This window comes from Notechis scutatus, chromosome 2 (assembly GCF_049901735.1).
Source record: "Notechis scutatus isolate UNSWTSFEM ecotype Mainland chromosome 2, rNotScu1.2, whole genome shotgun sequence".
Classification (NCBI taxonomy): domain Eukaryota; kingdom Metazoa; phylum Chordata; class Lepidosauria; order Squamata; family Elapidae; genus Notechis; species Notechis scutatus.
Window position 1 is genome coordinate 244,472,484 of NC_142010.1, and position 24,898 is coordinate 244,497,381.

The following is a 24,898-nucleotide window of genomic DNA, read 5'->3' on the forward strand; positions in this document are numbered from 1 at the left end:
CTTCATTCACCAGCCTTTCTGAGTTTACACCACACTGAGCACTCCCTCCCCCAACAGACATAAAGTATAGTCTGCAGTAGACCTCAAAGGACCTCCTTCACCCTTTGTGTGGCATCACCCCCTCTTCCTACTTGGAACTTTCTCTGTTTCCTGACCCACACCTTTTGCATTACAACACAACTGAGACTGCCTGGACTGCCGATGCTAAATGATGTGGTCACTTGACACAACAGTTTAGGAATACATCACTTAGTAATAGTGATCCAGTCATAACTCGAGCACTATCTTTATGTGCTAAACAACAGTTTAGGAATACATCACTTAGTAATAGTGATCCAGTCATAACTCGAGCACTATCTTTATGTGATTGCAACTATTTGTGAGAAAAAGTAGAAATAATGCAAGTGAAAGAATAAATCATTGCTATTTCAGTATATGATCTAATTTCTCAAGAATTCTTGAATAAATCATTATAATCAGAAAAAGACATATTTGTGAAATTATAAAAAACAACTTATGAGTTACTAAAGTGGAATATGGTGCTGAGTTGAAGGGAGAGTGAACCCCAGATGCTAACATTCTTTAAAATTGTCTTAGCAAGATATCTTGAACCACAAATTGGTAAATAGTTCTGTAAATGTGATGGAATTTGGTGCTGAGTTGAGAGGAGCAGTGAAATTAATCCAGTCTGGCAAGAATAATATCAGGCACAAGGACCAGAAACAACATGATGAGCTGAGCAGAATAATATGTTTATCGTTGTTTGTTTGTGGTAGTTGTGATTTAACAATGATATTGTCAATAATTATAAATATGAAAAAAATCAGTTATATAGAATAATAGGTGAATGAAATAAGTTTACCTTCCTTTCAGAAGATTGTTGTTGCTTTTAGCAATTTATTGCAAGATGAAATTTGATTTGATGTAATAAAAATTGTCTGAGAAGAAAGATAGGGATTCTTATCTTCCTATGAATCAGCCATCTGAAATTCAAAAGCTGGTGCTACTATGCCTCTAGAATAGCTTGTTTTCCAATAACAATTTCCTCCTGCAACAAATGCAGCTGCAGGAAACTACTTAAAGCATTCATTGTTCATTCAGCTGATCTTCTGATTCAACAAGAATCCCATACATCCAGGGGTGGGTTTGTACCGGTTCTGTCCACCTCTGTAGAACCAGTAGCTCTGAAGAGCAGCAGACATAGAACCAGTTCTGTGTCTGCTAATGTTTTTGCCCACCTGGGCTTTTACCTGATCTTTATTTCCCGATTTTTCAACTTCAGTGCTGAATGAGGCACAGCTGCAATTAAAAAAAGCAGGAAAAGAGGGCTGTTTCAAAGGCTGCTTCTCTGCACCCAGCATGCTGATGACGATTTACAGGCGTGTGGCGCCCAGCAGTTGCAGGGAAACTCGTAAATCCCGAACCAGTAGTTAACCCTGTCATATCCCACCCCTACATACATCCTTCTTCAGACAGCACATAATAATCTCATGGAATCCATTGCTACAGGAGGTAGTGATAGCCCTTAATTTGGATGGCTTTAAAAGAGGATTGGATAAAATCATGGAGGACAAGTTTGTCATATCTTGATTGAATGTCATCTCCATGGTGGGAACAAATACCAATTGCAACAAGTGGAGGAGACTGTGCCTCTCCCACTGGTTTATATCTCAGAGGTGTCTGATTGGTCACCATCAGAAACAAAATGGTAGACTAAGATAGAACTTGGTTTAACTCATTAAGGCTATTGCATGTCTTCCACGTATCTTCTTTCAAACTTGTGCTTAGAAACCCCCCATTGTAGTGCTGTTGTTCATGGATCAACATGGCAATCAAAAATATTTTTGATAAGATTAAAGAAAACAAAGATCGTCACATTTTCCATTAAAAAACAAACAAATTTCAATCCATGGCTGAAAAAATATCATCATTGAGTCCAACTTTCAAAAACTAGAAACTAATAAAAGCCAAATAAATATATTTCTAGCACAGAGTGTTAGGAAAAATAATTTCCATTCACAATCCTAAGCACTCTGAATTTTAAAGCTATTATGCTTTCATTTTTCTTTTAATAACCATAATTTCAAAATATTAGTAATGCATTATATATGGCTTTTCATATTATTCTGAGACACTTTGCAGTAATTATTTGTATTTTTTTTTCTTTTAGTACAAACAAGTCGAGCAGTACATGTCGTTTCACAAGCTACCTGCAGATATGCGTCAAAAAATCCATGATTATTATGAGCACCGTTACCAAGGCAAGATCTTTGATGAAGACAGCATTCTTAATGAACTCAATGACCCTCTTCGGGAGGTAAGGAAATGGTGTTGATGATGTACGAGGAAAGAAAATTCTTTCTCAATTTGAACTGCAGGAGAATTCAGAAAGTTCATCTTTTCTTAAGGTTTTTGTTTTGTTTTTATTTTGTGCCTTTGAGCAGGTTTCTTGACAAGATTTTTAAAAGTAGATTACCACTGTATTCTTTCTAATGCCATCCACTTGGCTGTGTGCCTGAGACAAAACTAGAATTCAACTAACGGTTACAGGAACTGGGTATGGCTAGTCTAGTGAAGAGAAGGACCAGGGGAGACATGACAGCAGTCTTCCAATATTTGAGCGGCTGCCACAGAGAGGAAGGAGAAAAGCTATTTTCCAAAACACCCAAAGGCCAGACAAGGAATAATGGATGGAAACTGAACAAGGAGAGATTCAACCTGGAAATAAGGAGAAACTTTCTGACAGTGAGAACAATCAACCAATGGAACAGCTTGCCCTCAGAAGTTGTGGGAGCGCCATCAGTTGAGACCTTCAAAAAGAGATTGGACTGCCATTTGTCAGAAATGGTGTAGGGTCTCCTGCTTGGGTGGGGGGTTGGATTAGATGACCTACAAGGTCTCCTCCAACTCTGATTATCTGTTATCTGGATTCTCGTAGGTTTACAACCTGGTGCCATTATTAGATCAAACTTGCATAACATGTGGAATTCTCCTATTTGATTCCTGCAACATGCAGGTAGAATTAGAACTGCATTCCTATGAATACTTATTACCAGATAAAATTGGACTTTTTATTTAAACAGATCCTAAAGTAACCAGGGATGATAACTCCATGATATATATCTCTGTGTGCGTGCGTGTATGTACAAACAGGCAGATTTGTCCTCAAGTCAATTTTTGACTCCCAGTGACTGCATGGACAAATCACTATAGTTTCTTGGCAAGGTTTGCATGGCCTCTTTACTAGGACTGAGAAAGAGTGACTGGCCCAAGGCCACCTAGCAGCCCAAGAGCCCAAGGCCACCTTGGTTTCTAGCCTGATGCCTCAATTACAATACCATAGTAATTTATTTACCTTAGTTTTATTTTTTAAACAGCTCCATAGCAAAAGTATTTAAATTACAGCTCTCAGAGTACCATTCGAATTCCACTCCACTATTATTTGCTGGAGGTTGGTAAAGAAGACTATCATTGGAATGGTTCCGATATTGTTGGTAGAAACTTTTCTTCAGTTCCTTAATAAGCAAAAGCCAGCAGGTCAGAATAAACCATTTACAGGAGCTGTTTCATTGGCCCTGATAATTTTAGCATAGGTTAGTCATCCACATCGACTCTGGAGTGAGCATTTTTCTATCAGCCACCACCATCAGTGAAAGAAATAGTTCTTTTAAAATATTCAGCAGGTATTAAATCCACAAGATCACCTACTTAGCCTAGCTGTGAACTGGCAAGTTTGAGATGAATTTGCTATTTCTTCTGTAGGAAGATTGCTATGGTCAATCTATATATATTAAAGTGAAATACCACTCATGCATCATCACAAAATCTCCAGAACTGTAAAGCCTACAAACTTGAAATTTGGCACGTACATTCCTCTTGGCTTCTAGATGCTCAATAAGAAAACATCTTTCAGAATGACCATCAGAGCATTAGTATTTCGATTATTATTGTTAACATGCTCTGCTGCTAAGGAGTTCTACTCCTTCTCCCCATCTGAAAAGAAATCTGTTCCAAATGCAAAACACAAACAGAGGAGAGGTGTTTCAGTTTTAGTTTCACAGCACCAAGCAGCTTTAGTACAGAACAGTACAGAACAGCCACGCCCAGGCTCCTTGCTCACACAGCAAATACTGTTTCCAAACAGCCCTGAACTCTCTCACACACTGACAGGATGCTAGCCAGATGAATACCAATGGATGCTGGTAGGCAGAAGCAGAATTTTTTCCCCTTATTTTTCTCCCCCAAAATGAAGCCCAACCACATAGTTTCGTAGCGAAGCACAGGTATCGAGCTAGTAAAATTATATGCTAAGCTACTGCATTGGAAAATTATTGGTGTAGCTCCAGTGTCCAAGAACAAAATCTATAGTAATCAAGGCAATTTCAACCTTCTCATCTTCTCTCTAGGTGACATGGTAGAAAGCACCTTAAAGGTTCAGTCTCATAATAAAGAATGGGAAGCATGCCTCTCATAAAAAGAGGTTCTGCCTTTGTATTTAGACTTGCAGTCACCTAAGCAGTAGCCTGTGAAATCATTAAGTACAGAGTATAAAGTGAAACTAGGCCACCTTAACTCATCTAAGAACTGGTGGACTGTGCAACTTGAACAAGTTCGGTTTTTCTCACTTGACTAATGTTGAATTTCTTTTTTGTTTGCAAGAATAATTTTCTATTAGCATTATTGAAATACCACGCTCATTAATTTTAAAATTCTAATAAAAGAATGACAAATGTTACAACTTCCACAATCTTTAACCTTTTCAAACTCTGTTTTCTATTTATTAGATAATGAATTTTATTTCCTTTGTAGATGAGGGAAGGCAATTCAATTAATTAGAGTTGCACTTAGAAAAATGCCATTGAGCTAACAGTCACTTTGAAGAAAACATTAAAAAGCAAACAAACATGAAAATGATGAAATGCTTTGCACAAAAAGGGGGGCAGCTGGAAATATTAACAAAAGAGTGGATATTATCATGCACCATTCATTATAGTTGGTCATTGCAATGCTTTCGTTAATTGTGTTTTCAAGTGATCTAAATGGGTATACTCAGTAAATTCATTCAGTTGGGCTTCATAGGATATTTCATTCAGTGGAGATGTCATTGCATATTTATGACTTTTGTGGAATTATAAAAAAGTATTGGGAGAAAAACAAGAAAGAAAACCAACCATTGGAAATATTTTTGGTAGAGCCAGTACTAATAGTTGTATCTGCTTAATATTCTAGAAAGCAATAGCAATAGAATTTAGACTTATATACTGCTTCATAGTGATTTACAACCCTTTAAGCAGTCTACAGAGTCAGCATATTACCCCCAACAATCTGGGTCCTCATTTTACTGACCTCGGAAAGATGGAAGGCTGAGTCAACCTTGAGCCTGGTGAGATTCGAACTGCAAAATTGCAGCCAGCCAGCAGAAGTAGCCTGCAGTACTGCATTCTAACCACTGTGCCACCAAGGCTTCTTAGATTTGCTGAGAGTTGTGTAGTATAGGAATCCCCAACACCCAGGCTACAGCCCACTACTAGGTTGTGGCCTATTTACAACTGGACAATCACACAATTCGTAATCACACAATTTTGAGTGGCAGGCCGGTACACACATATATGCTACAGCTCAATTTGCACGAGAAGTGGCGGGTTGGCATGCATGCACATGCACACACAGTTCAACTTTTGCAAGTCGAGCTGTGTGTACATGCACGTACACGCCAGCCTTCCACTCACATGGCTGGTTTCCCTCTCCCCTCCTTCCAGCAAGCCGCCAAGACGCAACGATTGGGTTGGGGACTGCTGGAGTAGTATATAAGAGGAGGTATAAGAGGAAAAGGAGGAGGTCTTTGAGCAGAATCCTGGGGACTACACAAAATAATAAAAACTAGATTAAATTGAAGTTTTTAATATGGTAAAGTATCAGAAGGGAACAGTTATTAAATACATAAGACATTATTGTATTAATTATTTCATTCAGGTACATAAAACATTAGATATCTTAGAGCTGACCCTAAGCCAGGCTTCTTTCAATCTCAGAACCACACAAGCCAACTCAGTCAAGCAGATCTTTTGTTCTGCCATCACAACATTACCTATTAGCTAAGAAACTGCTGGCAGATGCTAGTTCTGCATGGAGGGAAAGCTTTTAAATCAATCTGCAGGATTTCTCAAATGACCTTCAGCTATCATTTTTTTAATTTCACATTTATTTATTTCATCAACTTGCTATAATGTATGAATATATATACTATAAATTCATTTCTTGTAGGTTTTCAGAAATACACAACCATAAGCATACAGAAATATACATTGAGTATAAATACTAAAACAGATTCTATTTGCCCCGTACTTTTTAGAGGCAGTGCTTGCAAACACATTTTTCTTAGTGAAATCGCCACAATTTAATTTTTCATAATAATTATCAGCCTTCCTTTTAATAATATGTACATCCATTGTAAAGTAGGGAGCAACATGAATCAGTTTGTACTAAGATTGCAAATCCTGGCTGTAAGCATTTGAATGAACACTAAATAGCAGCTGTGATCTAGAAATCTCTGCATCTTTGTTGCCATCTATATTTTTGCAGCTGAAATTCAATAGGACTAGTTATTTTGCATAAGTTGTTTAAACATGGTTAACTGGCCACATTCATGCAGCCATTTAGCTGTCAACCATGGTTTATAGACTGCAGTGGCTGGATCTCCCAACCACATGAAGCTGTACCACTCCCCATCTCCAGAATTTTATCTTACTGCCATTATATGCATGGGTGTTATATATAATTTTCTAATCATATCAGCAAGTTTCTAATTATATAAGCAATTCTAATTATAAGCAAGTTTGTAAGTTATGCAAAAGTGCCATTCAGTTAGGGCTTAAAATTCAGATCAGGGAATAGTAGATCCTGAAAAGTAGATCCTGTGCTGCTGTGTGATATAGTGCAGTTTTAATGACAGATTTACCATTTCTGAGCCCATTTTATTGAGCTCTTCCAAACAAATTAAAAAGGGAAATCCCAGCATTCCTCTCTGACATGATCAATAAAGGTAAAGATTTTTCTTGCCCAGTCATGTCCGACTCTAGGTGCTCATCTATTTCTTAGTTGAGGGAGCCAGCATTGTCAGAAGACATTTCTATGGTCATGTGGTCATGTGGACAGACTATAGGCCATGGGATATGGAACACTGTTACCTTCCCACCAAAGTGGTACTATTTACCTACTTGCATTGTCATGCTTTGGAAATGCTAGATTGTTAGAAGCTGAGCAAGTAAAGGAAGCTCACCCCATTGCGCAGCACTCAGGTCTTGAACCCAGGCTGGCAATTTTCCAGCTGATGAGCTCAGCATCTTTAACCACAGAACAACTGCAATGCAAATCTTAAATTGCAATCTCCATGTTAGAAAAAAAAATTGACATGTAGGAAACAGTTGCCTTTTCATTACTTACCATTATCTTCCCCTCCCTGTCCTATATCTAAAGAATCAAGAAGAAATATATTGATCTGAGTCCCAGAGCTATTGTAAAGAGTTATTTTACAGGACCTGCTTTAGAAAGGGCAAGGCCTCCACAGCTTGAGTTTCAGGCACCCTGTGAAGATTGTCCAGTTAATCACTGCTTTCAGCTGTCTTGGTGTCAGATTGGGTATTACTGTATTACAATTAAAACAGCCAAAGGAACAATGTTGTTGATTTTGAAAAACAAGAAGATGTTTTAGGTATTGTTCAAGAGTTAAGAAAGAATAAAAAATAAGTGCTGTTTTACCTTGTAAAATCTCTGAAAATATCTAAATGCAAATCTTTACTCAATTTTGCTTTGTGCTGCAGTGAAGTGTGAAATAACAACTGAGTCAACATGTAGTCTAATATTTGTCTGATATAAAAACAGATAAAAATTACAACATGAGCACAGATATTTATTAATCAATTGATAGTTAGTATTCATTAAAAAAAACTTTAAAAGAAAAAAATACAATAAAACCAAAGACGTACAACCAGAGGTGGGATTCTACCAGTTCGGACTGGTTCTATAGAACCGGTTGTTATGATTCTGTGCAGTTCAGAGAACTGGCAAATCGCACCACTGGCTGGCCCCACCACTGTCTGTCTGCCCCTCCCCTCCCTGCCCAGTCAGTCCTTATCACGCATGCGCGACATCGTGCACATGCGCAACATTGTTGACTGTGTTCTCCCCTGCCAAGTCACTTCTTAAGGCAGGGGTCTCCAACCTTGGCAACTTTAAGACTTGTGGACTTCAACTCCCAGAGTTCCTCAGCCAGCTGGCTGAGGAACTCTGGGAGTTGAAGTCCACAAGTCTTAAAGTTGCCAAGGTTGGAGACCCCTGCCTTAAGGTATTTCTTTTTTCCCCCTTCCAACAATCAGCTGTTCTGATGATCAGCTGTTCTGGGATCCCCCTCACTGTCTTACTGCTTTATTCAGGAGGCTTTCCTGAGGCTCAGGAGGCAAAAAGGGGCGTGCGCAGGAGGGCATGACTTTTTTTTTTGTCTTCCTGGGCCCCAGGGAAGCTTCCTGGGAGCAAAAATGACCCCAGAAGGCTTCCCTGAGGCCCAAGAGGCCCAAAAACAGAGCGCAGAGGGGTGCTGCATGCCCCCCCCCTGCACTCTTTTTCTTTTCTGGGCCCAAGGGAAGCCTTCTGGGAGCAAAAATGCTCTCCGAGGAGGCTTCCCTGAGGAGGCTTCCCTGACGCCCAGGTGGCAAAAAAGGGAGGGGGGTTGCTACAAAAAAAAGAAGAAGAAGACATGCCCACCCAGTCACATGGCCACGCCCACCTAGCCATGCCCAGTTGTCAAAAAAATTGAATCCCACCCTTGCATACAACTTTCATAAAATTAAACCAACACTGGAAGAACAGGCAAGGATTGAAGTAGTAATTAAAGCACAGTTTAATTAAGAGAGCCAGTTGGTTAGGCACTAGGCTAGAAATCAGGATACTGTAGGTTCTGGTACCACTTTAAGCATGATGACCTTGGGCCAGTCACACACTTTCAGCCCAACTCACTGTACAGGATTGTTGTGGTGGGTCAGAGGTCTCCAAACTTGTGGACTTCAATTCCCATTCTGGGGGTTGAAGTGCACAAGTCTTAACGTTGCCAAGTTTGGGAACCCCTGTTGTAGGGAAATAGGAGAAGGAAGGATTATTAGGTATGGTCACTGCCTTGAGTTATTTATAAAAATAATAAAGGTGAGATTAAAAAAAATAAACCAAAGTATTTGAAGCAACTGGTTAAGTTTAGTTTAAAGAAAAGCTAACTGATGCTTTTCAAATGCCTGAAAGAATGTCATGTAAAAGATATATATCAAGATCCGATATTGAAGCCTGGAGGGCAGGACTTGGAATAGTAGATTTCAGTTAGAGGAAGATAAGATTCCAATTGAATGTTAGAAGAAACTTCCTAATAATAAGAGTAGTTAGACAGTGGAATCAATTGCTCAGATAAGTGATGGGCATTGTAAGTGTTCCAATGGAAACTAGATAGCCATCTTTCAGTAATACTTTAATTTGGATTCTTGCACTGAACAGAATGTTGGATTTGAAGACATGAATGGCCTCAATTCTGCAATTCTATAGTCTCCATGTTCAAGGGAATTCCAGTCCCTCCCTTGAATCTAATACAAAGGCTATGCTTCTTTATCGCCTTTAAAAGAAAAAAAACCCTAAGCTTTTTCCAGGAAAAAAAGGTAGAAAAACTCCCAGAATTATCTTAATTTGAAATTATCCAAATATTTGTTACAATATTTTGGGCCATGTTTTTTAATTAGGAATGTTAGAAACATTATTCATGTTTTCAAATAACAATGTTGAAAGGTAGTTTACTTCAATCTAGGTCTTTTGGGGCAAACCTGTAGCCTCCTTAGGGCCCTTTGCATGTCTTTTGCATCTTCCTTATGGCCCTTATGTTTTTTTCTTAACAGTCAAAAGGAATTAGTCTTCATGTAACATCCAGGCTAATTAATTTAAGAAATAGGACAGGGCTAATTACATCTGAAAGAGCCAGTTTGGTGTAGTGGTTAAAGTACCAGGCTAGAAACCAGAAGACTTTGAATTCTAGTCCCACTTTAGCCACTTTGTTGATATTTAAAAACAGAATTCAGCAAGCAGACCTAGAGTGCAGATTGCAACCCTGAGAACTATGCACTACGACAAAGCTAACTTCTGAGAAAGAGGTTAATACCCTTTCTGAGCTATTATTTAAAGTTCAGCACTGATCTATTTTTAGACAGTAGCGTGAGAAGAGGTTGGCTGAAAATAGACACAGATCATGTCTCCTTGTAGAATATAGAACATTGAAACACTTCATTTTCAGAGAACATAATTGGTATTTGGGATATAACCACTGTGCTCTCAAATCTTTGCAAAAAAGAGATCTCTGCAAAAGACAAACATTTTGTGTAGGCCCTTACAATACAACAGCCTAATAATGGGATGGAATTTTGAAAAGTAGGTTTTTCTAAACAAGTTTGGGAGTCATTAAATTCAGGTTTTCCCTCAAATCCCTTACTGTTGTATAGTTTTAACAAATTGTTTTAACAAGTATATACAGTATATAGTATATTTCTGCTATCATACTTTCAGTCCTCAGAACTGAAAGACCATGCTGGTGTGGAGTTCTGAGAATTGAAATTCATTTTATCTAGATTAGAATTCTTTATTGAGAATTGGACACACAAGGAATTTGTCTTGGTGCAAATGCTCTCAGTATACATAAAAGAAAAGATACATTCATCAAGAGTCAAGAATCATAAGGTACAACTCTTAATGATAGTCCTAGGGTACAATAAGCAATCAAATCATCTAGGAAAAAGTCAATGTAAATTGTAAGGATACAAGCAACAAAGTTACAGTCATACAGTCACAAGTGGGAGGGGATGGGTGATAAGGAGTGATGACAAGATTAATAGTAACAGTAGTGCAGACTTTGTAAATAGTTGAACAGTGTTGAGGGAATTATTTGTTTAGCAGAGTGATGGCTTTTGGGGAAAAAACTGTTCTTGTGTCTATCTGCAGCACAAGCTGGAGAAGTTAGTGTAATGCCTCTAAGTAGGCACATTGTCTGCTAACCACTGAGCTATTGTTGTTTGTAAGATTCTATTTGGATAAAACATCTGTCTGTTCAACCATGAACTGTTAAGTCCACACAATCTTCAGATAATATCAATGCTTTGGACAGCAACTTCCTCAGGTTCTCCATAAACCTCTCTACCAGGTCCAATGTTTGCTCAGTTCTTCAGCATATTATTATCTGAGCCACACATTTAAAGGGATAATTCCCAGTATGCTGCTCTCAGCAATTGCTCAAGGGCTTTCAAATCAAGAAGTCTGAAATATATTCGTTGCAGCAGTGATTGAGACATTTCTTTAAAATTCAGACCATTTTTGACTATGATTCTGGAGTCTATTTCTCATGGAGATCATTTTTGAATCTTTTTTTAAAGTGAAACAATTAAAGCAGAAACGGGATTCTCCATTAAATCTATGTCAAATTGTTGGCATGTAAATTAACCAGACTCATTTTTGCTTCTTCTGAATATTTTTTTGAACTCTTGATGTTATATGTATTCTCCTCCCATCAAAATAATCAGGTCTGGGGGAAGAATGCTTTAAGACCAGTGTAAGTATAGGTCTTGTGAATATTATGATCTTGGAACTGTTACAGAGGTAAAAATTTGGCACATGATTAGCATATTTAACTAAAGATTTTCACTGAGTAATTCAATTAATGTTTCAATAAGTGCTATTTCTTTTACTTATATTTAGTATTAGTACTCCAATAAATATCCCATTAAATAAATAACATTTATCTATAACTTAAATACATATTGTTTGTTACCAAATAAAAATAGAGTTTCCAAGGCAATTTAAGACCAGTCTACCCCCTTTTCTCTAAGGTCATCCATGAATAGGGTAATATTTCATTTATACCTTCCCTGAACTCTACCAAGATACCTTTGTCCTACCAATTATCTTTTTTCCATTTTAGGAGATTGTCAACTTTAACTGTCGTAAACTTGTTGCCACCATGCCTCTGTTCGCCAATGCTGACCCAAATTTTGTAACAGCCATGCTAAGCAAGTTGCGCTTTGAAGTGTTTCAACCTGGAGATTACATTATCCGAGAAGGAGCTGTGGGGAAAAAGATGTATTTCATTCAACATGGGGTCGCTGGTGTTATCACTAAAGCCAGTAAAGAGATGAAATTGACTGATGGCTCCTACTTTGGAGGTGAGTACAATGAAAGTTTTCGGATGGTAAAGATGCAGAGATTGAATGTAGGTTTATTGAACATGAATTGCTTTACAAAGGCTATGAAGACACTATGAGATGTCTATTTGGGGTTTTTTTCTTTTTCTTTCACCACAGAGCATGGTGAAAGCAGCATACAGTAATTTAAAAAAATTATCATAAGCAGTTTTTGCTGGGAGACTTTGATACACTGTTTTGATAACCAGGAATATCATTATCTGTCACCCAACTCCTATTCATGCATCATGTTGTCTTGGCTCCTAATCAGTCACTATCCTAGAGCCAGATAAACTAAGCATGTATATTCTTTGATTTCCCATCAGTTGGTAACTCATAGCTGAACATATAATTAATGCCATTAAAAAGCATATGGATAGACACAGACCTGCATTTGTATACAAAATTTTTTTAAACTTGGGACATGGTTATCCCAAAGATGCTTTTTCAAGAAGCAATTGGACTTTCTGTTTTTTTCTTTGAAGATGTTTTGCTTCTTATCCAAGAAGCTTCTTCAGGTCTGGCTGGATGGTGGAGAATGGAAGGATTTATACTCCTTGCAGATAGCTGGTTATTTGCATTCTTTTAGCAAGTTGTTAAGGCCACATGGAGATTTACCTGTGTCTTATCAGATGACTCGCTAAAGAAAAGTCCAGTTGCCTCTTAAAAAGAAACTTTGAGACAACCTTGACCTAGATGACTGAGAATTTCCATATAAAATGACATGGTTATCTCTGTTGTATTTAGCCCATAATGGCTATATATTTCTTCATGATTGTCAACATTATCTCATGAACTGCAGAGGAATGTGTACTCCCACATCCATATTTCCTTATATCCAACTGCCTAATTTAACCCTGGATATGATACAAGAGTGAGCACACTTCTCCTCCAACTAAAAAGTAATTTATCAGCATTTCACAGAACCTATCAAAATGGATGATGCAATATTTTTTGCTGGTCAAACAGAATTCAAGTGAGTTATTTCACTAACAATTGCTTTAATTAGTGAAACAAGAAACTGCAATTCCATTTCTCGTGTTGATGCTCAATATCTTTGAGAAGTTATAGGACCTTCAGGATTAGAATAGATTAGAGTAATGGGGACTTGTACAAAGAAAATGGTGATAATAATACCATGGAAACACATTTTGATTGCTCTCATGCTTGTACTTTATCAGAGCCATTTACTTCCTCCTAGTTGAAATTCCTGATATTTGTATTTGAGGATATCCTCTTGTGTTTATTAACTAAAAGATGTAAACTCATTAATTTGGGACTCTGTGGAATAACAATTTTTATAGGCGAACAAGTGATAGGTTCTATTTTGCAGCCTGTATTTGAACCATAGATACAGGCTGCAATTCTTCTATGATATTTCCTGCTGTTTCATTTACAGGTACAAAAAATGTAGTCACATGTATCTTTCACCTGACCATTTTTTAACAGCAGAAAACATCTTCAAAGGGTGGGAGTTTAAAGAGGAAATAGGACTGTTTTTCTTTCAGTTCATTCTCTCTTACACATACACAGAGACATCTATGTATTTCTCCCATCCAGAAAAGAATAGCTGAAGGTGGTATGTATGTATCATGCTTAATCTGAGCAGTCAAATGAGGTGAGAGATGGATCCAGTTTGTTTCAAATATTTTAATCAGTTGAGAAGGTTGATTTGACTCAGTCCAAACTTCCAAATCAATTTACTCTAAGCCTCTCAGTTACACCTGATTCAATCTGGAGTACTCTGGGCTATTAAAATGTAAGCAAACAAGCATAATAACATATGAATCAGTCTGATTTCATATAAGTTACCCATTCTGGATAGGCAACATAACACTATAAACAACAATAATCACAATCACAATTCATTTGATAAGTGCTTAATCAAAACAGTAAATAAAATAAAAAGCAGTAAAGTGGCAATATTTTATTAACTTTTCACAATGATTCCTCTAATATTTTAAAATAGAAAATGTTACACATGGAAGTTTAGATGGTTGAGCAGTTTCTACCCTAAGTTAGTAAAAAGAAAGCGATTAAACACTTTAGCAACTCACAAACCAGGGGCTTTGGTTTTAATATCTTCCCTTTTGTCAACATTGCCTGAAATCGGACATAGAACCACCAGAATACTGTACTCTCCATTTCCCAGAAGTCATCAATCACAATCAATGTAATCTCCATTCAAAAATGGAACCTGAAATCTGTCTAAAAAGTATCCAAATATGGTGCTTTCTGTAGAAGCTACAACCTAGCTTCATTAACTTTCTTTAAAAAATGGAATGATGGAGAGTAAACAATTTTTGTCCAGCACTGTAATAAAAGAATGTGATCTGTATCCAATGGTCAAGCAGTTCTTCAATATTTTTATAAGCTTACTAGTTTGTAATTTAGAATACTCCTTTAGAATTTGTACTGATTACCTGCAATTTTTTTTAAAGTATCATTGAAGAGAAATCCAGCTAGCTATCTTACTTTTAAAACAACAACAACTAAGATTAGGCTTTTAAGTCAATGAAAAGTTAAAAGTTTAATTGGAGGTGAAGGGGATATATTTAGAATGTTGCTACTTGCTCATAACATTATTTCAACATCCATTTCCCATTCAAAGTGGGGAAATGAAATTTTATTACTTTGGAGGCTTGATGCCAGTTATCAGTAGATCAGGGAAATACAGATCTGCCAAGGCTCAGAAAGTTTGGCAAACCATTGCCTTGAAATGACTTCATGTTTCTTCACTGAGCATTTATTTACCATTTTTAATGAAATATTGATGTGACATTGCACGATAACTAATTACATTGTGAGGTGTAGTTTTATGTGGACAATTGTCTGGCAACGATTGGATCAGTATTGCATTGCCAGCTAGGCATTATGTTGTTCTAGGAGTGCAACATAATGCACTCCTGGAGCATTATTTTTTTATTTCAGCTTGGAAAAGCAACAGTAATTGGGAAGGAAGGAGGAATTTTCATACCTGATTCAGATTACTGTGTCAAATTTTACTCTACTTTATGAAGTAAATTCAATTAAATATGCTTTACATAGAGTGAAACCAATCTCAAAACAGTTTTTTGGGGGGGATATAATATGCAATTATTTATCAAGTAAGACTTCTGGTGCCAAGGACAACTTATCTTATTACCTTATATTGAGGAAGCACAATAAGCAGCCCCTCTAACCATTAGAAGTACCATCTGGACACTCCTACCCCCAAATATGCTACAACTTGTGATTTCTATCTGTCAAAAGGAGAAATTATTAAGTTCATGGGGAATAATCATATCAAAGATATTTTCAACTTAAAGATACAGTCAATTAAATTATAACAAATTTCGGATTTGTTTAGAATCTGACCCTGATATTTCAAATCTCATTTGAAAATGATATGGGCACCTTAGAATGTAAAGCAATTTTAGTGTAATGGCCTCTTACATTATTCTTAAACTCTAACTACTCATTATCTCAGCTGACTCATTTCCAGACTAGACAGTCTCTTAGGTATAAATGGGAATTCTGAGAGCAGGTTAGGGACATTTTACAAAATGGTTTCTAGAAGCGTTTTGATTAGTTGCAAAGTAATTGCCATGGTGAACATGGCCAGTCAAAAGATGCTCATTTGCCAAAATAAACTGTACCCATCCAAAAAGTTTCTTTGCCATTCTTTGCAAGCCTATGATATTCGTTTATATAAATTGAACACTCAAATCTAGTTCTTTATTTTGCAGCAGGTTCCTGTTTATATATTTTATATATTTTATATATTTTAAGAACTCAGAACAAACATTGAGCCTAGTGGACACTAAAGAATATTTCTGGGAGCCACAGTGTCTATTTCTGGCCTCAGCTGTATGAATATATTTTGTGGCAGCATGGATTTTGAAATCTCCTTCAACTGAATACAGACTATTTTAAATAAAGGAATTAATTTTTCATCTGATCTAGGATAGTTTCATCATTTCACTCAAATTATCTGCATCAGGAAAGCACACAAGCATCTTTATCTTTAGGAGACAGTGGTGAAATAAAATATGGTATCATTTTCTCTCTTCATGATCTGACTTGGAAAAGAATTACTTATACATTATGTATCTGATATTAACACAGTTGAGAAAGTCCAGAAATATTTCACAAGAAGAGTTCTACACTCCTCTACTCATTGCAGAATACCTTATGCCACCAGACTTGAAATTCTAGACCTAGAAAACCTAGAACTACGCCGCCTTCAGTCCGATCTAAGTATAGTATATAAAATCATTGCAGTGTCCTACCTGTCAATGAATACTTCAGCTTCAACCATAACAATACAAGAGCAAACAATAGATACAAACTCAAGGTAAATCGCACCAAACTTGATTGCAGGAAATATGACTTCAGCAACAGAGTGGTCAATGGAATACTCTACCTGACTCTGTGGTTTCTTCCCCAAACCCCAAAAACTTTAACCTTAGACTGTCTACTATTGACCTCACCCCTTTACTAAGAGGTCTGTAGGGGGTGTGCATAAGCCCACCAAAGTGCCTACCGTCCCTGTCCTATTGTTTCTTTTATTTTTCTTATATGTACTCATTTCTTGTATTCATAACTATGTTTATCCTTATACCTATTATCTTGTAAGCGATTGACAAATCAAATAAATAAATAAAATAAATAAATAAAAAATGAATTGCAATTCACTATTCAGTTGTATTAATTGAAAGTTTGAAAAAAATTAAGTTACATATCAACCATCTTTACTGAAAAGTTTATTTCAGATGAATAATCTGAAATCAAGCTCACTAACTCAAATATTTCCTAACATACAGAGGAGATAGTACTGGATTACAGAGACCAATATATTCCAAATCAAGTCACAGTCCCTGGCCCCCAAGTCCAAAATGGCCTATTCTGTTTAAATTTTGCATACCAGATCATATGCTGCTGATGGTCCTGAGCCACTTTTTTAAAAAACTTATTTTAACTGAAAGAAGATTTACCCAAAATTTTGCTAAACCAAGTATTGAGCATTCTTATTTGAAGAGCTTTTGGATTAACTGAAGATGATTTTGAGACAGTGGAATTTGTACTGTTGATTGTTGAATAGGTAAGTAAGTAAATTAAAATTTTGCAGGGAAATTGGTCACATGAAATCATGCAATTCTGTGAAGTGTTCTAGAATTTGAATCCCATTAATTTTTTTCTGGGTGTTGACATTTCTGGGTGTTTCTTGGGTTCTCACTTCAGAAAATTTTTATTTGTGAATTATAGAAGACTGCAGATATGTAAGGCTTCTTATTGAATCTTCTCACACATGAATAGTTTAATGACTGCACATGATTATTTGCTTTCTGAATGCTACATCTCATAATTGCCATCTATTTTAAGAGAGGCACCAATCAAGCCTGTTCCGTTTAACTTTATCTTCTAAGTTTATTTTGTGAAACTTGGCTTACAGTATTTCAGTATTTCTGGAGTGACTTTAGATTGGTTGTTCTCATTACAATGATAATTAGCCTTCCTTTAAAAACTCATAAAGGGAATAATTTTTCAGAAAGACCAAGTAATTACAGAAATCTCTAGATATGAATGCTATTGATGCATAATTATAAACAGAATGTAGCTATATGTTTTTATCTTTTAGTTGAGTTTCAAGGGGAAAAATTATACAGTAAAATCATGCCAATGTTTATCCCCTTGTTATTGGATTTTATGTCTGGTTATTGAAAGTCCTAAAAATAGGCTTCTGTAAAGGCTGACCCTTTTAAAGGGATCAGAGACCTGTATTTTGCTGTAAGAATTAAAAAAAAAACTTGAGAGACTCTAAGCTTTATAGTAAGAGAGTGATGCAATTTCTGAATTTTGGTAATCCAGTTTCCAGAAGATCTCTGTAATCTTCCCAGTTACTTCCCAGTTGCTTTATTATTATTATTATTATTATTATTATTATTATTATTATTATTATTATTATTATTATTATTATTATTATTATTATTATTATTATTATTTCCTTTCTTACCTAACATCTCAAATTAAGGTTTGATGGGAAAACTGTTGGGTATTAGCTAATCACATTTTTAAAAAGTGTATGAATTTTTCTCTCTCAAAGACTGAACAATTCTTTTGTTCTTATGGCACAAGAATATCCCTGAGCTTTTGTACTGGAATGCATAATCTGGAACCTTAAAAAAATGTTGACGAGGTTTGCTCATTTCCTTCTATCACCCAGACTTTAATCTCAACACTCCCAGGAATCCTGGATTGACACTGGGTAGACTGGAAAATAATTTTTTTAACTGGATTTGAATTTTCTCTGACATATTTCCTCTGCCTTCCTTCATTCCTGTATGTTCTTTTTATCTCTTGCAGAGATCTGTCTTTTGACTAAGGGCCGTCGCACTGCCAGCGTGAGAGCAGATACATATTGCCGCCTGTATTCTCTTTCTGTGGACAACTTCAATGAAGTTTTGGAAGAATATCCAATGATGAGGCGAGCGTTTGAAACAGTGGCCATTGACAGATTAGACAGGATAGGTAGGTATTCAATTTTTCATTCATTTTTCTTTTTAGAGTCAAGAAACTTAATAGACCATAGTTTGCAATTTTGATTTGTTTGAATGATTGGGTATAAATAACATGAAGAAGAAGAAGAAGAAGAAGAAGAAGAAGAAGAAGAAGAAGAAGAAGAAGAAGAAGAAGAAGAAGGAGAAGAAGGAGGAGGAGGAGGAGGAGGAGGAGGAGGAGGAGGAGGAGGAGGAGGAGATCAGCATCATTATAATGTTGCTGTGTTCTTGTGGACATGATGTGTCTATGTAGATCGAGGTACAGATAAAGGAAAGAAAGATAATGATGCCCATTAGTGAAGCTCAACTCATGGTGACTATATGAAAGCATTCATACTATTTTCTTGACCATAGTAGAAAAGAGATTCCCCATTGTCTTCCTGACACTTTTTCTGATTTCTCAGTCTAAGTTATGGCTCTAGAATTCTTAGTGGTCTTTTATCCAAATATTAATCAAGGCCAATCCAGATAGGATATATGTAGAAATATCTATCTTATGAGGAAGCATATATACAAATTCCTGTTCCAATCTCTAATAAAGTTAGATTTCCCTATTTCCATATAAAATGGAATCCCAACAAAACAGGCAGGATCTAGGACACAGTTTCAAGTCTCCATTTCACAATCCCTTATCAAACCAGTTAACCAAGTTTACATAAATGTATCCTTTCTAAATATTTCCAGCTCTGTGCTATTGCAGAACAGTAGTCTTTATTTAGGTTATTTCAAGGTTAGGGATTGCCACTAATTCATATAAGTATATAAAATTATGTTCAATTGTTATGATTGTAGCTCTGCAGAAAATATTAGTTACAAGAAACAATTCAGTTATTTCTAAATGGGACATTTATTTTTGGGCAGTGGATTAAATACATAACATAGTCCTATAACACTTAATATTAGCGAAATTATAGTCAAGTGTCACATAATATGTTCTATTTTCATATTATTCGCATACATTTAGAAAGATTACTCCTCTCAATCTGTTGGTCATTCATTACCAGTGCTGAATAGCTGCTTTCAAGTAACATGTTAAATGAGCAGACACATTCATAACCTATTTAACATGTTTAGCATTTGAGAAATTAGGACAGCTTGGCAAAACAAGTGAAGGAATCTATAAAATCTAATAATTCCATTTCCTTGCCTTTTTACAGCTTTGGTAACATGTCATTATTGGCTTGTAGTGTATATTTGGATACTAACAAACAAACAAGCAAGCAAGCATGCACACACATTTACAAATGCAAAATCTCCACGTATTTCTTCACATTGGTCTTTATTAGTTAATTATTCAGGACTCTTCTTAAAGTTCATTGGGTACAACCAAATTTTCCCAGAGGGTATTTGCAGTATATTTCTTCATATTACACACAGACCAACATTGTTCACATACAAAAAAAAAATGTGTATGTAGCTTTTATGATTGAGAGCAAGGTCACTCGGTGATACAATTACAATATTCTTATGGGTATGATTCTTTCCCCACAGCTATGACTTCTTCCCCTTAAAATGTCCATGGGAGTTGAGTGGTTAATATATTTAAGTAAATTATAAAAAAAATGAATTAATTGAAGCTAAAGAGAAGACAAGCAGGTTGACAAATATTGCTTCTTTTGTCACTGAATACTGTTGGATCCATAAGTAGAATAGTATTCATGGCTAGATGCTATGCTTTATTGAGTTACATGTTCCCACAGTGTGGGAAACAGGATCCTGGATGGATCTTTTTCAAGCCACGAAGGCTCTTCAATGTGTGTTCTTGAAAATGAAAGCTATTAACCTTATATGGAGAATAGAGCTAGAACTTAATTATCACTTCTCTTTTGTTCTTATAACCATTACAAATTATCATTGCCATGATGCAAAGATGTATTTTAGAGATAGAGAAGCAGAAATGTATTCCTATGCTGAATAATTGCTAACTTGCATGGTGTGTTATGTCAATCTCACTCCCTAAAGGAAAGAAGAATTCAATTCTACTCCAGAAATTCCAAAAAGATCTCAATACTGGCGTTTTCAACAATCAGGAGAGTGAAATTTTGAAACAGATAGTGAAGTATGACCGAGAGATGGTGCAGACTGTTGGGACAGCAAATTATTCACAAACACCTGCTTTGAATTCAAGCCCTTCAACTACCATTTCATCAATGCAAATGAGGACACAGACCACACCTGTCTATGCTGTGACCAACCTCTCCCATGGGAGCTTGAATTCATCAACACCGAGCACGCAGACACCTCAACAGGGTGTAGTTTTCTCACCATGCTCCTACCCTTCTGCAGTCTGTAGTCCTTCAATACAGAGTCCTTTAGCCGGTCGAACTTTTCAATATGCAACTCCTACTGCTTCACAGTTGTCACTGCTACAGCAGCAGCAGCTGCAACAACCACAGCAGCTGCAACAACCACAGCAGCTGCAACAACCACAACAGCTGCAGCAAATGCCCAGTGGGTCACAGAAGAACGATATCCATAAGAGTACACAAACTCTTCACAATGCTAGCCTGACAAGAGAAGTACGCCCCCTGTCAGCCTCACAGCCTTCTTTGCCCCATGAGGTCTCTACTATAATTACAAGACCACATCCAACAGTGGGAGAATCTTTAGCTTCCATTCCACAGCCAGTGTCTGCTCTTCAAAGCACAGGAATCCAGGGTGGGAGCAGAGGCACAGTCCCACAGAGAGTGTCCCTCTTCCGACAGATGTCTTCAGGAGCAATTCCACCAACACGAGGACCGATGCCATCCACAGCTGGGCCTCAAAGAGATACTTCTACAGTCTTAAACCCTGAACTAGAGGGAGATAAACCACGGTTTGCTTCAAACTTATGATTCATGTAGACTGAATAAAGCAGAAGCATTGAAACAGATTGAAATCATTTGAGGACACTTGTTAGAACTTAATTTTGCATAGTTCCCAGCTGTCTACAACAACAACAACAAAAAAGAAAATTGTAGACAAACTTAACCCACAAAATTGAATGTACAATGTAAAGACAGATAGAAGGGAAAAGAGAGAGAGAAATCCAAGTGGCATCTCTTGTCTTTGTTTCTTATCAACAGTTCAGAGTCTAAAAACAGGTGTAATATTTATTTTTAACTTAGTTAAAAATATAAAGTTTCCTCATTTGAATCTATATTTTTTAAGAAATGACAGTATTATGAATTCCAGGAACTAAGCCAGAAAATAAGAACAGCTTTCTCTGAATACATGCTAGCTTGGAATAGCGCTTCTGAAACAGTGGTTTTTAACCTTTCTTAGTCAACTATAATTGAGATATAATTCCTATTTTAGAGGTCCAGATTATTTTTTTGGTTCTTTTACGTTAAGGCTTAGATTGAAGGGTCAATGAAATTTTTACTGTCTACAAAAACTATAAAGAACAGTAAATAGTGAAGACTCACTCATCTTGTTGTAAATAACTTTTTAGACCCAAGTAATAATAACCAAAAAAAATAGCTCCTGTGTGATGTATCATTGCAAAGTATTTGTTTAGAAATTTAGTTTCAGCTATTCATGCCAAAATGTAAACATTTAAAATTTTTTACAAGATATAAAATACAATATAATTGTAATGCAATGGCTTGCATTCTAAAATGCTACTTTTACATGCAGTGTTTTTAATGCAGATTTGTATGTTTGATCCTGCTATGTGTATTTCAGCAATGCTATTATCGTTTTCTTCGTTGTCCTGGACACTGTAAGAAATATTCCATGCATGTTCAGACATAATAGATGGGGAAAGCGGGGGACAGAAAACTAACCAAAAGATGAACCAGAAATATCCTGTGCCCTCAATGCAACTAAAAGATTCAGTCAGCAATATTAGAAGAAGTGGAGAAAAAAAATACTGAAAAAATGTGAATGTACGGTTTTTATCATTCATTTCTTATTATGCTGATTTTGAATCTAGAGTTAAAGATTAGGTGTTTTATTTCAATTGATTGAATGAATTGTTTTAATAATGCTTCAGTTAGTCTTTCATGTGTTTATTGTGTCCTCACTGTAACTCAAAAGTTGATTGTAGCAATCTTTTTTTAAAGTATATTATAGCATCCTGTTTGTTAGGAAAGCACACATTCCAGTGTATAGTGTAATAATTTGGACAACAACATATTTATTACACCATGTAGCATTGAAAATAGAAATAATATTTTCCTTTCTTTTTGACTTCTAATGTCCACACAAAAGAAAGGGAAATTGTAATCAAATGTGGGGGTTTTGTAATTTTTTTCTTTCAGTTGCTTTATCATGTCATCTTATGACTTCAGATACCTCCAAAAGGAGTATTTTTCAAATGCTCAATGTACTGATTTAGGGCCATTCATTCATGGCCTACCATGTTGCCAGTCCTCTTAGGGATATATTGTCATCATGGGACATATCTATATGACATTTTCTCTTAGTCATTGGATTGAAATTGTAATTTGGGTTGGTTTTTTTTTTTCCTTTTGACACTCCTGGGTCAAAGTTTACTCTTGTCCATAATCGAACTAGTAACTTCCAAGGAACTTGGAAGTTAGGTTGAGAGAGACATGAAATTCAACTGTACCCATTTTGTAGGCATTAATGGGAACAGCTGTTGAAGCAGGAGAATGGTCATGTAGCTATTGGTAATATATTAACTATTGATTATCCCAAACCCTTTCCAGCAATGTACTGATTTTCTCTAATTCACAAGTAGCACTATTTTAATATGTAATGTCTATAGCAGAGTTCAATAGAGTACCTTTTGAGCCTACATCTCATAATAGTTTATTTTTTTTAAAGCACTCCTTCCCTACTTTGGATTTTGCCCTTAGCTGAAACCCAAATCGGACTTCTGCCTGTTAACTTTTTCCCTTCAATGCTATTGTAAAAGCTTATGTGAATTAGGCATAATTATTAGTAAAAAGTATATATTATTTTAATGAATTCTACTTCCCAACCCAAAATCAAGTTAATGTGGTCATTTATTCCATGAATATGATGCTGCCAACTGTTCAAATAGAATTATCATGAATCCCATGTAAGGGATATAATATTTAAAGTATTCTAGGTAAACAGCAAGTCCATTTATTTTTAGTACACCAAATCCCTGACTATATATTAATACTGATGACAAATTTTATCCAAACAATGATGATCCTATCCTGGTCTTTAAAATTGTTCAAGGTTTACATTTGATAGGAGTATAATGGAGTTGGTAGTGAACTATTTTTATACATATGTTTATTTTATTTTATGTACTATACAAAAACTTAACATACATGATCTTTCAGTAATACCATTAAAAAACTTTTTAATGACTTTATAATAGAATGGTCAAAATCTAAGATTTTTAAGTTAATTAAAATGGTACAGGGTATAAAACTGAAATTATGTATATAAGAATGTATGTGTGTGTGTATATATATATATATATATATATATACACACACACACACACAAACACATATATGTATACAAAACAATCCACTCGTTTCTGTAATATAAAGACTATGCATTGCTATTTTGAGAATTGACCTATTTTTCTCTGAATATAAATAAGCCCTGAAATATGGAACCTTACATCTGTATAGGATGAAATGTATTTACAATAATGTTGGATTATGTTGCTGCTGATAAAAAAATACATCAAACTGATTCTTACAATAATTGCAAAATCAGGGATAAGTTAAACTTTTTTTCTTTTGTCTTTGCTCAAAGCCATAAATATATATATATATAAATAAATATATATATGGTTATTAGTAAATTAAAAAATATATAAAACAATAAAATGTGAATATTTTATTTCATTTGTAATGTTTTCATCCCAAGCATATTATTTTAATGTGCACCCGCACATTTTCTAATCCAAATACCACGTGACTGAATGTTCTGCTTTGATCCATTCCTTCATCTTGAAAGTACATGGTATTTGATTATCTTAATTGGATAAACAGAGGTTCATTTCTTGAATTCCATCCAAGAAATAAATTGGTAGCTTTGATTAAAATGTAACTCATGCTTGTATGCATAGGTCAGGGGTTCCCAACCTGGGGTGCGAGACGATATTCCAGGGGGTGCGAGAAAAGTCCAGGTAAATAATAGGATATTGGATATATGTTGGCATTTTTATTT

At 35.9% G+C, this 24,898-nt stretch overlaps 1 protein-coding gene across 2 annotated transcripts in view; it reads left to right on the plus strand.

Moving 5' to 3' along the window:
- HCN1 (hyperpolarization activated cyclic nucleotide gated potassium channel 1) overlaps positions 1 to 24,484 on the plus strand; it is a 153,597-nt gene extending 129,113 nt beyond the window's left edge. For both annotated transcript variants that reach the window (XM_026666324.2, XM_087958449.1), the window contains 4 exons: positions 2,171 to 2,317; positions 11,993 to 12,233; positions 18,597 to 18,761; positions 20,753 to 24,484. In XM_026666324.2, coding sequence (XP_026522109.1) covers positions 2,171 to 2,317; positions 11,993 to 12,233; positions 18,597 to 18,761; positions 20,753 to 21,624 — 1,425 coding nt within the window. In that variant the 3' untranslated portion in view covers positions 21,625 to 24,484. The remainder of the gene's footprint in view (positions 1 to 2,170; positions 2,318 to 11,992; positions 12,234 to 18,596; positions 18,762 to 20,752) is intronic.
- Positions 24,485 to 24,898: the final 414 nt, after the last annotated feature.